The sequence below is a fragment of the Halichoeres trimaculatus genome, unplaced genomic scaffold, assembly GCF_033239565.1.
Source record: "Halichoeres trimaculatus isolate MK-OKI-2021-1 unplaced genomic scaffold, fHalTri1.1 fHalTri1_scaffold_18, whole genome shotgun sequence".
In the NCBI taxonomy this organism is placed as follows: Eukaryota; Metazoa; Chordata; class Actinopteri; order Labriformes; family Labridae; genus Halichoeres; species Halichoeres trimaculatus.
In genome coordinates this window covers 19671445-19685375 of record NW_027437196.1, presented here as the reverse complement: position 1 = coordinate 19685375, position 13931 = coordinate 19671445, and the positions used below count along the sequence as shown (strand labels likewise).

The 13931-nt window shown below is 38.1% G+C and overlaps 2 protein-coding genes across 2 annotated transcripts; both read right to left on the bottom strand.

Moving 5' to 3' along the window:
• Positions 1 to 4623: 4623 nt before the first annotated feature.
• Positions 4624 to 7501, bottom strand: LOC141807854 (B-cell receptor CD22-like). The gene is made up of 6 exons (XM_074694070.1): positions 7429 to 7501; positions 6538 to 6921; positions 5986 to 6291; positions 5621 to 5884; positions 5382 to 5455; positions 4624 to 4866 (listed from the first exon to the last, which is right to left on the bottom strand). The coding sequence occupies exons 1-6, from the start codon at positions 7499 to 7501 to the stop codon at positions 4624 to 4626; spliced, it is 1344 nt and encodes a 447-aa protein (XP_074550171.1).
• Positions 7502 to 10710: 3209 nt separating this feature from the next.
• On the bottom strand, positions 10711 to 13806 carry LOC141807231 (B-cell receptor CD22-like). Its single transcript, XM_074693069.1, has 7 exons — positions 13740 to 13806; positions 13229 to 13609; positions 12823 to 13128; positions 12472 to 12735; positions 12301 to 12388; positions 12149 to 12203; positions 10711 to 11896 (listed from the first exon to the last, which is right to left on the bottom strand). Exons 1-7 carry the CDS (start codon positions 13780 to 13782, stop codon positions 11675 to 11677), a joined length of 1359 nt encoding a protein of 452 aa, XP_074549170.1. The 5' UTR covers positions 13783 to 13806; the 3' UTR covers positions 10711 to 11674.
• Positions 13807 to 13931: the final 125 nt, after the last annotated feature.

Sequence of the window (13931 nt, the reverse complement as noted above, 5' to 3'; positions counted from 1 at the left end):
GTGTGTGTGTGTGTGTGTGTGTGTGTGTGTGTGCGTGTGTGTGTGTGTGTGTGTGTGTGTGTGTGTGTGCAAATGCATCCAAAAATATGTCAACTGATCCAAAAATTTGTAGACTGATTCGCAAATAATACATAGTCTGAAATCACTAAAAAGTTTAAGTGTTTTTTCTACAAGTCCTGAAAATACAAATGAATCATCGGTTACAACTTTTACCTTCACCAGGCAATGAATGGCCCACCCTTTTTTGCTGCATCACACAGAATTTTGGCATCTGTATGACTCTTCACACAGAGATCACCATGTAAATAATTCATAGCGTGAAATTGTGGCCACTCTTGGCATAGAAGGGGAATCGGTTTAAAGAATCTGGAAAAATCTCCGAGATATATATGTCATGTTGTAAACGAAAGCAAACTTCTTTGATTCTCGTTTAGTACTCTGGTAGACGTACGTTTGTGATACACCACCCCCTGCAGTTTGGGAATGGACACCAACAGACACTGCGTGGGGGTCAAAAACAAGCGGCAACCTCCGGTCTGAGAATATGAGACAATGCTGAAGTGCTAAAATCTGCTGTTTCTCGAGTGTTCACTTGAGGCTGGCTTCGGATGTACTAGAAGTCACATACACACCAAGCCAAAAAAAGACGTTTTCAAAGCAGAAATTATCCTATTTACAGCCTGGTTCAAAAAATGTCTCCTGTGTGAGTGGCTAATTTTACTACCGGCTCCCACTGTGCGGGGGATCAATTTTTTTCTGACAAGGCCGTTCAGATGATATTAAAATCGCGAGCTCCCCGAACAACAGGCACAGCTAAGGGTTACGTGACAGCCGGGGCCCTATGGCTGTAGGCAAAGCCCTTGCCACTACCAATATGGCCGCTATAGCCAATGTGCTTCATTTTCCGTTTCAGAAACAGATGGGTGACGTCGGTGAGACTACGTCCATGTTTTATACAGTCTATGGTCAAAAAGCATAAAAGTATGAAGGTAAATTTGGTGCAAAACTAATTCAAAGTCATAGAGAAAGATGACCATAAATTTGAGTATGTGTAACTACAAATTGCTCAGACTACAGCAAATGTTCAAATTACTTTTGCACCAAAGATCTCAGACAAACTGGAGCAAAAGTCAGAGCGCGCAGGAATTGCAATTTGAGCACTCGCAGCGGTGGATTTGTGCACTTGCAGATCATAAATCTGAAGACCTGTAACTGTTGAATTGCATTTGCAGAAAAAAATATCTTCAGGTATCCCAAAAAAAATCTTCAACTAAACAACCCCTAAAGCACTTTTATTTGTGAATGCAAATTTTTTGTTAAACATACGCAAATTTCTGGGTTTCTTTTACTGAGACTTCAGATTTGTTTTGCACTCAAAATCTCAGACAAAGGAGAGCAAAAGTGAGAGCGTGCAGAAATTGCAATTTGAACTCTTGCAGCGGTGGATTTGTGCACTTGCAAAAAATAAATCTGAAGACCTGTAACTGTTGAAATGTGTTTGCAGAAAAAAACATCTTCAGGTATCCCAAAAAAAAATCTTCAACTACACAACTCCTAAAGCACTTTTATTTGTGAATGCAAATTTGTAGTTACACATACTCAAATTTATGGTCATCTTTCTCTGTGACTTTGAATTCGTTTTGCACCAAATTTACCTTCATATAAAAGCCCCATGCGTTCTTTCGTATGGATCTTGCGCGTCTGATTTCCACGTCATGTTGGCATCTTACATACTACATTTACATGTAGTATGTAGAGGGCGATTTGGAAAACAGCCATGAACTGTAAAAAATAAACTGATGATTCTTGCTCGCTGAAAGTGAGGTCGCCACAAAACTGCTCCCTCTGGTGACTGGCTCCAGTATAGGTAAAAAAAAAATAAAAAAAATCAATTTACCCAGCCATTCCAGATGAGCTGTGGTCAAACTTTAAAAAATTGTACCACTCGTAGAAATGTTTCTCACATCTGGTTGTTGTGGTAATATGAATATGAATATGTCATGTGACTTTTCACTTTTGTTCTGGTTGCTTTGCTTCGTGGGACCATAGAGGAGCTTGGTCATATGATTTTTATATTTTTTTTTATTTTATTTTTTTGTGTTTGAGTGACTATAAATGATTGTAATGGCATTATTACTGTAATGTTTTTCATTTGATGTAGTGTGACTTTGATGGAGGTGTTGGGTGGGGGAGGTGAACAAGCAGAGCTGGTTTGTGTGTATGTTTGTGTGTGTGTGCTGTTATTTTCTTGCTTGTTGTGTTTATTTGGATTTGTTTGTCGTTATTTTTTGGGTTTTTTTTTGTTTTGTTTCGTTTTTTATTATTATAATTTTTTTATTGCTGTTTATGTTTACATATACTTTTTCATTTGTATATATAATTTTCTATCTTGTATTACGCTTTTCTGCTCTTTACGTTGTTTTGAATCTGAGGATCCCCTCGAAAACGAGATCACTTATCTCAAGGGGCTATTCCTCGTAATAAAGAAATGTCAAGTATGTTATTTGGTTGCTTTTATTCAAGTCATCTTTTTCTGAAAAGTTTCTTTTTCAGTAGTTATAAGAGGATAAAAATGGGGCTTCACGTCAGGTTTAACAATGATTGACAGCTGCCGTGTATTTTTTCCCGGGGATTGTAAAATATGTTGGAAGGGAGACCCTGGAAGAGATTAGACTCTTGAAAGAAAAAATGGCTTCACTTAGTTTCTCTTGGAGTCCCCTATTGTCTCTAATGCGCAGACTCTGGCAGCACCTCCAACGGAGATATTTTGGCTTCAAAACCATACAGTGGTAAAAGGCGGAGCCACACGGTCCACTATATATAGTATATGGGCAAGATATTCATTGGTAATTGTGAAACTTCCGAAAAATACTGAAATACAGCAGGGAGAGGGAGGATGGAGCAGCCGAGAAGAGCATTAACGGCTGGCATCCAGAAGATGGCGCCATCGACACTAAAGTTCTGGATGGTAAGGTGGATATGGGTGCTCTCTTTTCTCTCACTAAACCCAGCATGGTCTGAAGCACAGTTCACACAGCCCTGCAGTGATAAATAAAACATTTTGACTATTTAAAGGGACTTAAGTTTACAGTCATCTAACACCAAAGATTTTATAAAACACTGACAAAGAAAAGGTGAAATGTAAAATATTTTACAAAGATTTTAATTGATTCTAGCAACAGCTTTTAATTTCTCTTTGTCAGAATCTCATGTCCTTTATTTGATTTAATCTTTAAAATTAAATGAAGCAGGGGTCCTTTAACTACTCAATAAACTGATTTCTGTGTGAAAAGGGGTTACTGTGCAGCATTCGTTTTGACATTTTTGTAATGTTTGTGATTCTATCTCTTAAAGCTATGGTCTACGATTTGAAGCTAGGTAATGATTATTAACACCGTTTTGAGGCCGTTATGGTCCGATGGTCCGATCTACGCAATATAAAAACCAAAAAGAATGAAAAAAATCCATATAGTACAGCAGCTGCTTCGGCTTAATAATTGACCAATCTGAACCGCCGTTTCCCTCATTTCGGATTTGTGCGTTAGTCCAGCCAATCCCCTGTCTCCCCTGCTCCGCACAATCCTGCCCATGGTCCCACCTTGTCCTGCCCCACTACCCCTCTCACGTCAGCTAGCTGCTCAGCTACCGAAGCATCATGGAGCCAGAGAAGACCGAAACCAGGGAGCTGTTACTGTTACCCTCCACAGGGAAGGGAAGAAAACAAAAAAGTTTCAAGGAAAAGGCTGAAGCAAGGAAGAATTATGAGCGATACAGGTGCCAACAGAGACAGAATATTGGAGAAATGTACGACCGCTCTAATTGAAAAAGCTACCACTGTGTGTTACAAGGAGGATGACTGTCTTGTTTGTTACATTTTCTGCCGGCCAGCTTCTTGCTCTGTCGGAGGGGGCGTGTTGTTAGGAGGCGAAGAAGGGCGATACGAGCTGTGGGGCAGGATCTTAGAACACAGAGGGGAGGGGTGAGTGAGGCTGCGTTTTTCAAATGTGTCTCATCAGCCAAACTGGGTTTCAGATTGTAGACCATAGATTCAATTCCAAGAGATGTTTACATGCAATCTGTGAAAATGTTGGACCAATAAATGCAAACTGAGATTATTGTTAGGAGCCAAGGTTTTTATTACAGTGCAATGAATAAATTCATTCAAAGACTAAAATTTGGTCTCATTTCTTTTTCTAAACTAAACAGGAAACAAAAAGTTTGAAACATAAAATAAGAAGGAAATTGAACAATAGATAAATACCTGCACTAGGATATTAGGAGAGGAAGCAAGGTAGGAAGGATGAGTGCTCTTCTCTGCTCTTTTAGGAAAGGGTCTCGACATAACTTAGGTTCTGATTTGATGTAGAAGTGAATTGTTTGTTTTTCAGCATTTGGGTGTATCTGCTATTTAATCAAACAAAATAATTGTACTGTTATTCCCACCACATCATTTTGTCAATAAACATTCAAGTATATTTTATGTTTAGATAACATCAAAACTGAACTGATGAGAATAAACTTGTTAGATGACAAATAAGCACAATAGAATATATTTAAGCAAAAGTTAAAGGAAAGAAAAGAGGGGAAGTTTTTTTTTTTTAATGAAGGAAATCTAATGTTGGATTAACATGATTTCTTCTTCACAGTAGCATAAAGAGTCTGCGGACTGTCATCAGGCTGTGTCCTGCTCCTTGCTGGCTTAGACGCTTTGACCTGTGCGTACAGTGAATCCTGTCCCAGTCCACAGTCCTGCACCAAGACCGAGTGAAGCTCAGGTCTCCTCACAGAAAAGTTGATCTCTCCATAATGGATGGTTTCCTCTGATTCATCAGCCGGCTGTTGGGTCAGCTCATCATCCCTTTGACTCTGAAAAAATGGATAAGAGCATTTCACTAAGACAGGTGCTATGTTGTTTCCCTCAGTGATACCTGTTCTTGCTTTTTTTCATAGAGTTCTGAATGTCTGACAGAGTTGAAAAATATCCCACCTGAGGCTGTTGAAGAGTTTGATGTTTTGATTTAAACCACCTGAAAGACAGAGATATCATATTTATACTGTTTCAGGTTGATGAGGTAACATGCTCATTAGACTACAAGAACCACTGTTATGAATTAACATCGCTGAATATTTCCATGTGAAAAACTGAAATAAAACAAAGAAAACCCTCTCTAAACCCAGATGTGGTTCAGTCTTAGCTTTTTAAAGGTGCTTCAGAAACAAACTTGTTTGAACATAAAGAAAGTCAGAGTTTTGTCAAAGTTTAGTCTCAGGACACCAATTAGTTTCAGCCTGATACCTAATACAATCTTGTTGCCATAGGAACAGACATTATTTTAAAGTCAGCCAGTACCTTAGACATGAGATACTAACCACAAACACACAGCAAGACAGATCAGTGAGATGACAATGATTCCCCCGATAGCTGAACCCCACAGCAGAGACAGATCAGAGTGCTCTGTTAAAATATACAAAAATCAAAAAGGGAACAAGGGGTAAAAAAAAAAGAAGTAATAATTGGAAGAATCATAAAACTTTATTAAAAAAAGGTGAAGTTGTGACATAACTTCTCAGCAGTTAAAGAAAAAACGAGTTAACAGCACATTTTGGTATCAGTTTTTACCTCCAATCCTCAAATGAATCCTTGATGATTTCTGATGACCAACTTCATTTCTGGCCTCACAGTAATAAACTCCATCAGTCGTCACATTAAAGCTGTAAAACTCTCCTTCAGACACCATCATGGGTGGTTTGTTGTTGCTGATCTTGAACCAGGTGAAGCTGCTGACAGGAGGCTTGGCTCTGCTGGAGCAGCTCAGGTTCACTTTGGTACCTGCTGACACCAAACCTGATGGACTGATGGACACTGAGGTGTTTTTAGGAGCATCTGAAAGAAATCAGAGATAAAACAGTTTACATCCAAAAATCTAAAATCACTTAAATCATCAAATTCTATCAGGAATCAACATGAAACACTAGTTATCTGACATGAAACTCTGAGAGTCTTTGTCTCCTCTGCTGTTTTCTTCTCTTCTCCTTCATTCACAGGATATGAGGCAGAACAGCTGATGTTGTATCCATCATGTTGCTCTGACAGAGTGATGTTCTTCTGGATTTTAGTTGTGAAGCTTCCATCTGTGTTTTGCTCCATGAGGTTGTGAGAGTCTTTCTGGAGATTCCAGGTGAGTTTAGGAGGCCAACGTGGACAAGGAGTGAGAGCTGAGCAGGTTACAGTGACAGACTGGTTCTCCTTCAGATCTCCTGAGATCTCTATTCTGGGGCTCGGAGGAGAATCTGTGGATCACAACAAACACAGAACACAGCTTTTACATTCAGTCACTTTTAAATGATCAACATTTGAATATGTGAAAGCAACTATTGGCAGCAGAGTCATAAGATCAGTCTTTTTGTTTAACTTTTTTTTTACTAACTCCTTAATAGACCAAGTTCCTTTTTTAGAGCGGAAAATAAACCAGCATTAACCAGCATCCTTTCTCCATAAAATCATAACCTGAATTAAAGAAACAAAAATGATTTTACCTTTAACTGTTATTCCAAGAGGATCACAGACAGCTGTTGCTCTGTACGGCCAATTCATGATCCTGAAGTAGTATATTCCTGTAAATGTTGTTTTCAGGTTGGAAAACAGAGTGGTGCAGTTTTTCTCCTTCAGGTTTTCAGGTATACTGATCGGATATTTGACAACTGACCCACTACTGTTGAAAACCACATTTCGAGGCTGATTTTCTATTGTGGTTTCTTTGATCCACAGTCCAAAAGTTTCTCTTTTGCTGTCAAACTCAGTTTCATCTTTAGAGCTGAAGTTACAGGAGATTTGCAAACAAGATCCACTGAGTGCTTCAATCCTCTGAGGAGCAGAGATGAAGAGAGCTGACTTTCTGGGACAGTCATCAGCCAAAGCTCCTGTAAACCAGAGACACGGTTAGCATTTTTTGGTGAAATCAAAAATCAAGTATCACACATTTTTTTTGAACATCTGAAAAAGGAAACTTTATCTACAGTCCTGTTAGAACCCAAACAAAACAACCACAAAAGTAATAATACCTGAAATGTAGTAACTGATCCAAAATGGAACAAAAGTGCTGAGCCTGCAATGTCATAAGAAATGTCACAAACCCAAAATGAAATAATTTTTTGGCCAAAACATAACAAATTATTACATTTTAGGCCAGTTATCAAATGTGTTTGTTTGTTTGTTTTGATTTAATTTTGGGCTCAGCACTTCTTTTCCAGTATAATCGACCAGTTGATAAATTTTAGGTTTTATCAGCGTTTCTTTTATTACATTTTTGGTCATCGTTACGTTTCAGATTGTTACATTTCCAGCTCCTTCTGCTTTTTTTCTACATAAGGTTTAAAGTGTAAATAATAATAAACATGTTTAAAGTAAAAACTGAATTAACAACTGACCTGAGACAAAGAAGACCAGCAGAAACATGCTGGCTGACACCAGGTTCATAGACTGGAACGACATGACCTTCATCACCTGGATCTAAAGAGACACAGCTCAGTCTTTATTCATCATTTATTAGAAATCTGTGTTAAAGAAAATCAAACACATGACTTCATAAAATTTCCTTAAAAATACATTTAAAAATACAAAAAATGTAAAGTTAAATGCTAAATTAAAGTTGAAGATAAACTTACCAGACGAACAGTCATCATTGTTGGTGTAACAACAGACCAGTGTCCTCTCTGTTCAGCTCTATATCTGCTCATATCTTTAACCTCTCTGCTCTCACCGTGAGCATGACAAAGTTAACATTAAACCATCATCTGTCTCTCTTTTTTTTGTGATAGAGGTCATTTTTCTCTCTACTGGTAAAATGTTAAAAAATAGAACAGCTTCCTTTTTGTGTTTGAAGTTCTCAGGCTTTTAAACAGCTTTGAGGACATCAGCTCACTTTAAACCACTTCTCTTTGTCTAACTTTAGTTCACCAGTCACCAAGTGAAACGCCTTAAACTTTCACACCGCTGCTGCTTCAACACCCTGAGAGAAAAAATATTTTGCGTGATAACATAACCAAGTATGGATGAAAGTGGACGAGATGCGGGTTATTCAAATGATGCTCCTTACATTAGATGAGAAGTTCCTTTTAAGAGTTGCACCAAACTGCTCTCAAGTGAAATTTGTAATATGTGCATCTTAACAGAAGAAAATTCCTGCACACAGGCCGACTTCCAGAAAGAAGAACTTAATTGTGAAGTTTGGCCATAGACATTTATTTATTTATATATTGATTCTTTTTTTTTTTTTTTTTTTTGCTTAAAAAGGGTCTCTGACAAAATCAATCACTTTAAATCAACAATTACCTCAATTAATTTCATGCATATTACATTGTGATCATCTTTTTAAAATAATTAAACAAAGCAAACATTTAATCAGCAGTAGCACATAGCGAGGATGCCTGAAGAGGATGTCAACCAGCAGGTTCTCCTTTTGTAATAAACCAGAGGAAGCAGCTGTAAAAGACTGCGGTGTCACTTTCACAAGGTCAAAATGAAGTTTTTTCTTTTTATAGTCATTACATTTTCAAACAACTTGACCCTTTTTCAGTTTAGTTTATTTAAGTACCATTTCCTGTTGGCACTCAATTGAAGAGAGAAGTGGAGAAATTAGGGGCAGCTGTGGCTCAGTGACAGAGTTGGCCGTCTCTAGATCTGATGGTTAAGGGTTTGATGCTCAAGAGTTGTTGGGCACCCAACTCTGAACTCTGAACTGCCCCTGCTGGCTCCTTCATTATGTTAATAAGAGAAGTAAATACTGATGTCCCATGACACAGCAGTTTCTCCCTTTGGAATATGAATGTGTGGTCTGAGGTCCAGAGAAATAAAAATAAACAGTCCACAGTCCTACTGGGGCAATACCAATAAAGATTTACCGATTGACTGATCAGGATACTTAATTTTGTCCAGCGATATAAGCATTTGCATGAAAAAAACATCAGAGAAAAAAGAACAAAGCATCACTGCATTGATATATCAGTGGGACCTTTTGAACACACTGCAAACAAAAGACTTGTGTAAAGACCAACAGGGGCCAGAGCTGAGAACCCAGAGTCTCTGACAATGACTCATCTATATTCCGTAGAGTCACAGTCAGTTCCTTATTCATTTCACATCTCTGTAACTTCCCCAAACTCTGTCTCCCCTGTGCATCAAATTTCACCTCTGGCTCTTTTTCTATATGTCTGTCTCTACATTTGCATAGAGATTTCCTGTTCTGAGTCAGAGGATGATTTTTTTTCAGCCTGAAGAATGGATACTTTCTCCGTTTTCCTCTTTTTCTTTTTCTTTTTCTTTTTTTTTTTGTTTGTTTGTTTGTTTCAAGCTCTTCAGAAAACATCCATTTGCCTGTTTGAATTTGTTAATGAAGAAATCACAGAGGAAGAGCTGTGGGGTGAACTCTCTCCTGGATGCAACAAAATTAATGTCACCCTAGTTCTGTGAAGGTTGAGTAAAAAAGAGAAATCTATGCTGTGAAGTGTACACTTCAAGATTTGGTTGTGGCTTTGATGCCAGTTTCAGAAACTGAGCTGCTTTGGAAAAATAAGCAAACAACAACAAAACCACATATTAATGCTACAAAAAAGGTTCTGACCATAGTTTTAAAGATCCCAACTGTTGGATCAAATCTTTTTTGGTGTTTGTGCAGATTTGGCCCCGACAACAATCAAATAAAAGGCTGCATTATGTGTTCAATCTTGTAATGAGTTGTCTTTCACCTATTTTGATTTTATTGTATTTCTTTTAAGTATTTTAAAATCTTTTTTCTGAGTTGATCTTATTGAAATCTTTGCATTTTGACCTGAATAGAGTTCCCTCTTAATTTTTTCAGGAGTTTTCTTGGTTGTTTTAACTCATTGGTGTTTGTCTTTTATGAATAAGAACACAACAAAACAAGTATTGTAGGTGGCTTATTTGATCCTGAATCAGACATTCTAAACCCCCTTCTTTGTTTACAATAACAGCTAGAAATAGACCTGCTTATCTTCACTGGTCCTTCTACGTTATTTACAAATGTCAAACTGTAAATGGTTAACATTTTCTGTTTCAGTCGCTGAAAAAAAAAACACAGCTCACCAGACAGAGAAAAGGCACTCAGTTTAATGCAGGTCCCTTATCTGTGTTTTAACCCGGTCAGCTTTCAAAGCTATGCTACCTGCCTTCTTTAAACTGTACAACTGTAAGTGAGTAGTTACACTTGTACATGCTTGAGTTCATTAAAATTCTGTCAGGCTGCAGCTGTCAAACATCTCTTATTTTTCCTGTTTACACCCCGTGAAGTTAAGCTCACCATCGCATGCAAATAGTTGTCATGCTGCTGTAAGTCTGTACAGAGTTCTTCACCTTGTTTTACAGTCTAGTTAACTTAATACAAAGAGGAGCTAAGATTAGATTATTGAATGAACAGGGAGTCATAGACCTATGAGGATAGATTCAAAGCATCAAAATCACAAAATGAACTCTTAAGCTCAAGTGGAGATGGACTCAACACCAGCTCAGCCAAGTCATGATGTTTCTCTCCACACACTGCTTTATTATGGGGATATCGCTGTAAGCAAGACTCTTGACTCTAAGAGTGAGAGATATCGACGACATATGAGAGGAAAAACACCAGCTGAACAGAATTTGCAGGAAGTTGTCTGCAGAAATATTTATTTATAAATAAAACATGTGAAGGATGACAGAGAGATGTATTAGTTGTGTTGGACCCTGAACGTACCATCTATGAACTCAACAGGAACAGTAATCTTACAAACTCAGGATTAGGGATGGGAATTGATAAGATTTTGTCAATACCGATGCCCTTATCGATTCTGCTTATTGATCTGATTCTTTATTGATTCCCTTATCAATTCCTGTTGTGAATTTTCTTGGTACAAAAAGTAGATTTACAGGTTTCTGTGTCAATGACCTTCAATTGACTTTATACTGTAAGTGAATAAAATGTTATTGATCCATGAGTCTGGATATTTCTGGGCATAATTATACAGAAATAGGTAAAAATTGACGTAGATGTTCTGTGTTGTAATAAATTAATAAATTAGCCATCTAGAGCCTCAAAGTGGTTATAGCAATGGTTTAAGTTGTTTGGAAGCTTTCTGTAGTTATGAAGTCAGCCATGAGCCTTTCATTAGCCTGTTAGCTTTTGACATTTGAAATTCTCAGTATTTTTTACAAAGAGTTGATGTGATATGTTTCTGTGATGAAAGTTGAAATTCTATACTGAGGCTGAAGTTATACTGATGTCTGCTAATTGCTAGCATACCAATACAGTTTCCCATATTTGTTAGCTTCAAGCTTGAGCTATTTTGTTATTTTGGTAAATAAGGTGATTTATACCATTTCGAATGTACTGAATATGAATCTCCTGAGAGAGAGTAATGTACATTTCTTTATGAAGTCAGTTCTTCTGTAAAACTTCAAGCTGAAAATCCCGAATCAGAGTTTTCTTTGGAAACGTTATCGAACTGCTAAGCTAAGATAGCTGCAGTGGACTAGTCCACGTAAGGCCTGGCAGCAATGTAAAGAATTGATAAGGGATATCGATGGATTGACACATTTCTTATCAATTCTCAACAGGAACCGGTTTTCGATTCCCATCGCTACTCAGGATACAAACATTTCAACTCAAGCGTTCTTTTCCAGTCTTTATTTTTTCTTTACTTGCGCGTAGAGATCTTCAGGACTGTCATTCACTTGTCTGGAGCCGGCACCTCTGACCTGTGCATACAGAGTCTCTTGCTGCTGTCCACCCTCCTGCTCATGATGAGGCCTCTGCTTGGAGAAGTTTATCTCTCCATAATGGATTCCCTCTTCTTCTTCTGTTGATTTTTTTGACTCGACAGCGGCCAGCTCTTTAGCTGTTTGGTACTGTTAAAACATGACAAATTGTGAAATGTGAAGAAGGTGATATGACACCATTTGACACTATGTCCCAAAAAGACTTGAGAAAGGTAGTGTGTCACTGACGGATTGCAGATCTTGCTCAAACTGCAATGAGCTGCGAGTGTTTCCTCACAGTTTTACTCTTTCCTACAACCCGTACGCCTGCTGTCATTCACTCTATATTACAGACACACTGAAAAAATGCGATACACATGTGATGGTTTTGTATTTTCCTACCAGATTCTGTTGAGATGAATCATCTGATTTTGACCGACTCCAGAAGACGAGAGCTCTGGAAAACAATCAGTGAGAATCCAAATAACACCCGTTATGGTGAAATATGAGCTCACCAGGAAGTGACATTCGATCTGCTTCTTTGTGATACTCACAGAATTATTCCAATGATCAGAAAGAGGAATAAGATGCCTCCAATGATTCCTCCCAGAAGTGCTTCGCTTAAAGATCCACCAGCTGCTTCTGCTCAGAGTTAATTTCCACAATTAAAAAAATGTGAAAAGATGACTTTTCATACTTCTAATCCATAAAACTGCAAAATTTACCTTTAATGTTGATATGAACCTCTGATGATCTGTTATGACCCAGCTCATTTGAAGCCTGACAGTAATAGGTTCCTCTTTCTGTAGCGTTAAAGCTGTAAAACTCTCCGTCAGACACCATGGATTGGCTGTTGTTGCTGATCTTGAACCAGGTGAAGCTGCTGACAGGAGGCTTGGCTCTGCTGCAGGAGCAGGTCAGGTTCACTTTGGTACCTGCTGACACCAAACCTGATGGACTGATGGACACTGAGATGTTTTTAGGAGCATCTGAAAGAAAGTCAGAGATGTAACAGTTTACATCCTATGAATGATCATTTTTTGAGTGGATTCAAAAACAAAGTTTACTTAACTCACATGAAACACTGAGAGTCTTTGTCTCCTCTGCTGTTTTCTCCTCTTCTCCTTCATTCACAGGATATGAAGCAGAACAGCTGATGTTGTATCCATCATGTTGCTCTGACAGAGTGATGCTCTCCTGGATTTTAGTTGTGAAGCTTCCATCTTTGTTTTGCTCCGTGTGGTTGTGAGAGTCTTTCTGGAGATTCCAGGTGAGTTTAGGAGGCCAACGTGGACAAGGAGTGAGAGCTGAGCAGGTTACAGTGACAGACTGGTTCTCCTTCAGGTCTCCTGGGATGATCATGCTTGGTGTAGGAGGGGAGTCTGTTATTCAGAGTGAGAAAAAAATGAGACTCCATGATCATAAGGTCAACAAGTTTCAGTCATGAGACAAAAACATGTGGCACTAATAAAATGCTCTTACCTCTGACTGTGATTTGAAGAGAATTACAGATAGCTGTTGCTTTAAATGAAGTGCTTTCAATCCTGAAGTAGTATACGTCTTCATGTGTTAAGTTTATATTAGAAAATAAAGTGGTACATTCTTTCTGCTTGAGGTTTCCAGTGATGTTCATTGGATAGGGGTTGATCGTCCTACTGCTGTTATAAATCACATTTTCTGATCCATGTTCAAAATAACGGTGGTTTTTTATCCACACCCCAAAGACTTCTTCTTGGTCAAAGTTATGATATGCTTTTGTGCTGAAGTTACACGGGATTTGCAAACAAGATCCACTCAGTGCTTCCATCTTCTCAGGTGTTTTAAAGAAGAGGTGTGAGATATCAGGACATTGAGCCAAAGCACCTGAAAATCAGAGATAGATGTCTGTGAAAGTTACCAGAATGTGAACTCTGTAAAAAGTTTTTTTTCACTGGTCCCTGTGTGATTTATAGACTAATATCTCAGGTTATAAGAGTCTGAACAAACTGCTCACCTTTCAGAAAGAGGACACTCAACAACAAATTGGCCATCAGCATCTTCACAGGACAATGGTAATCCACATCACCTAGATTTGTACACAAAATAATAAGCGCTGAATAAGACGGTGGATAAATTTCCATGAATGTACATATTCACACCTTAAACTTGTATCATATGAAATCAGACTGTGTTTAATTAAATAAGA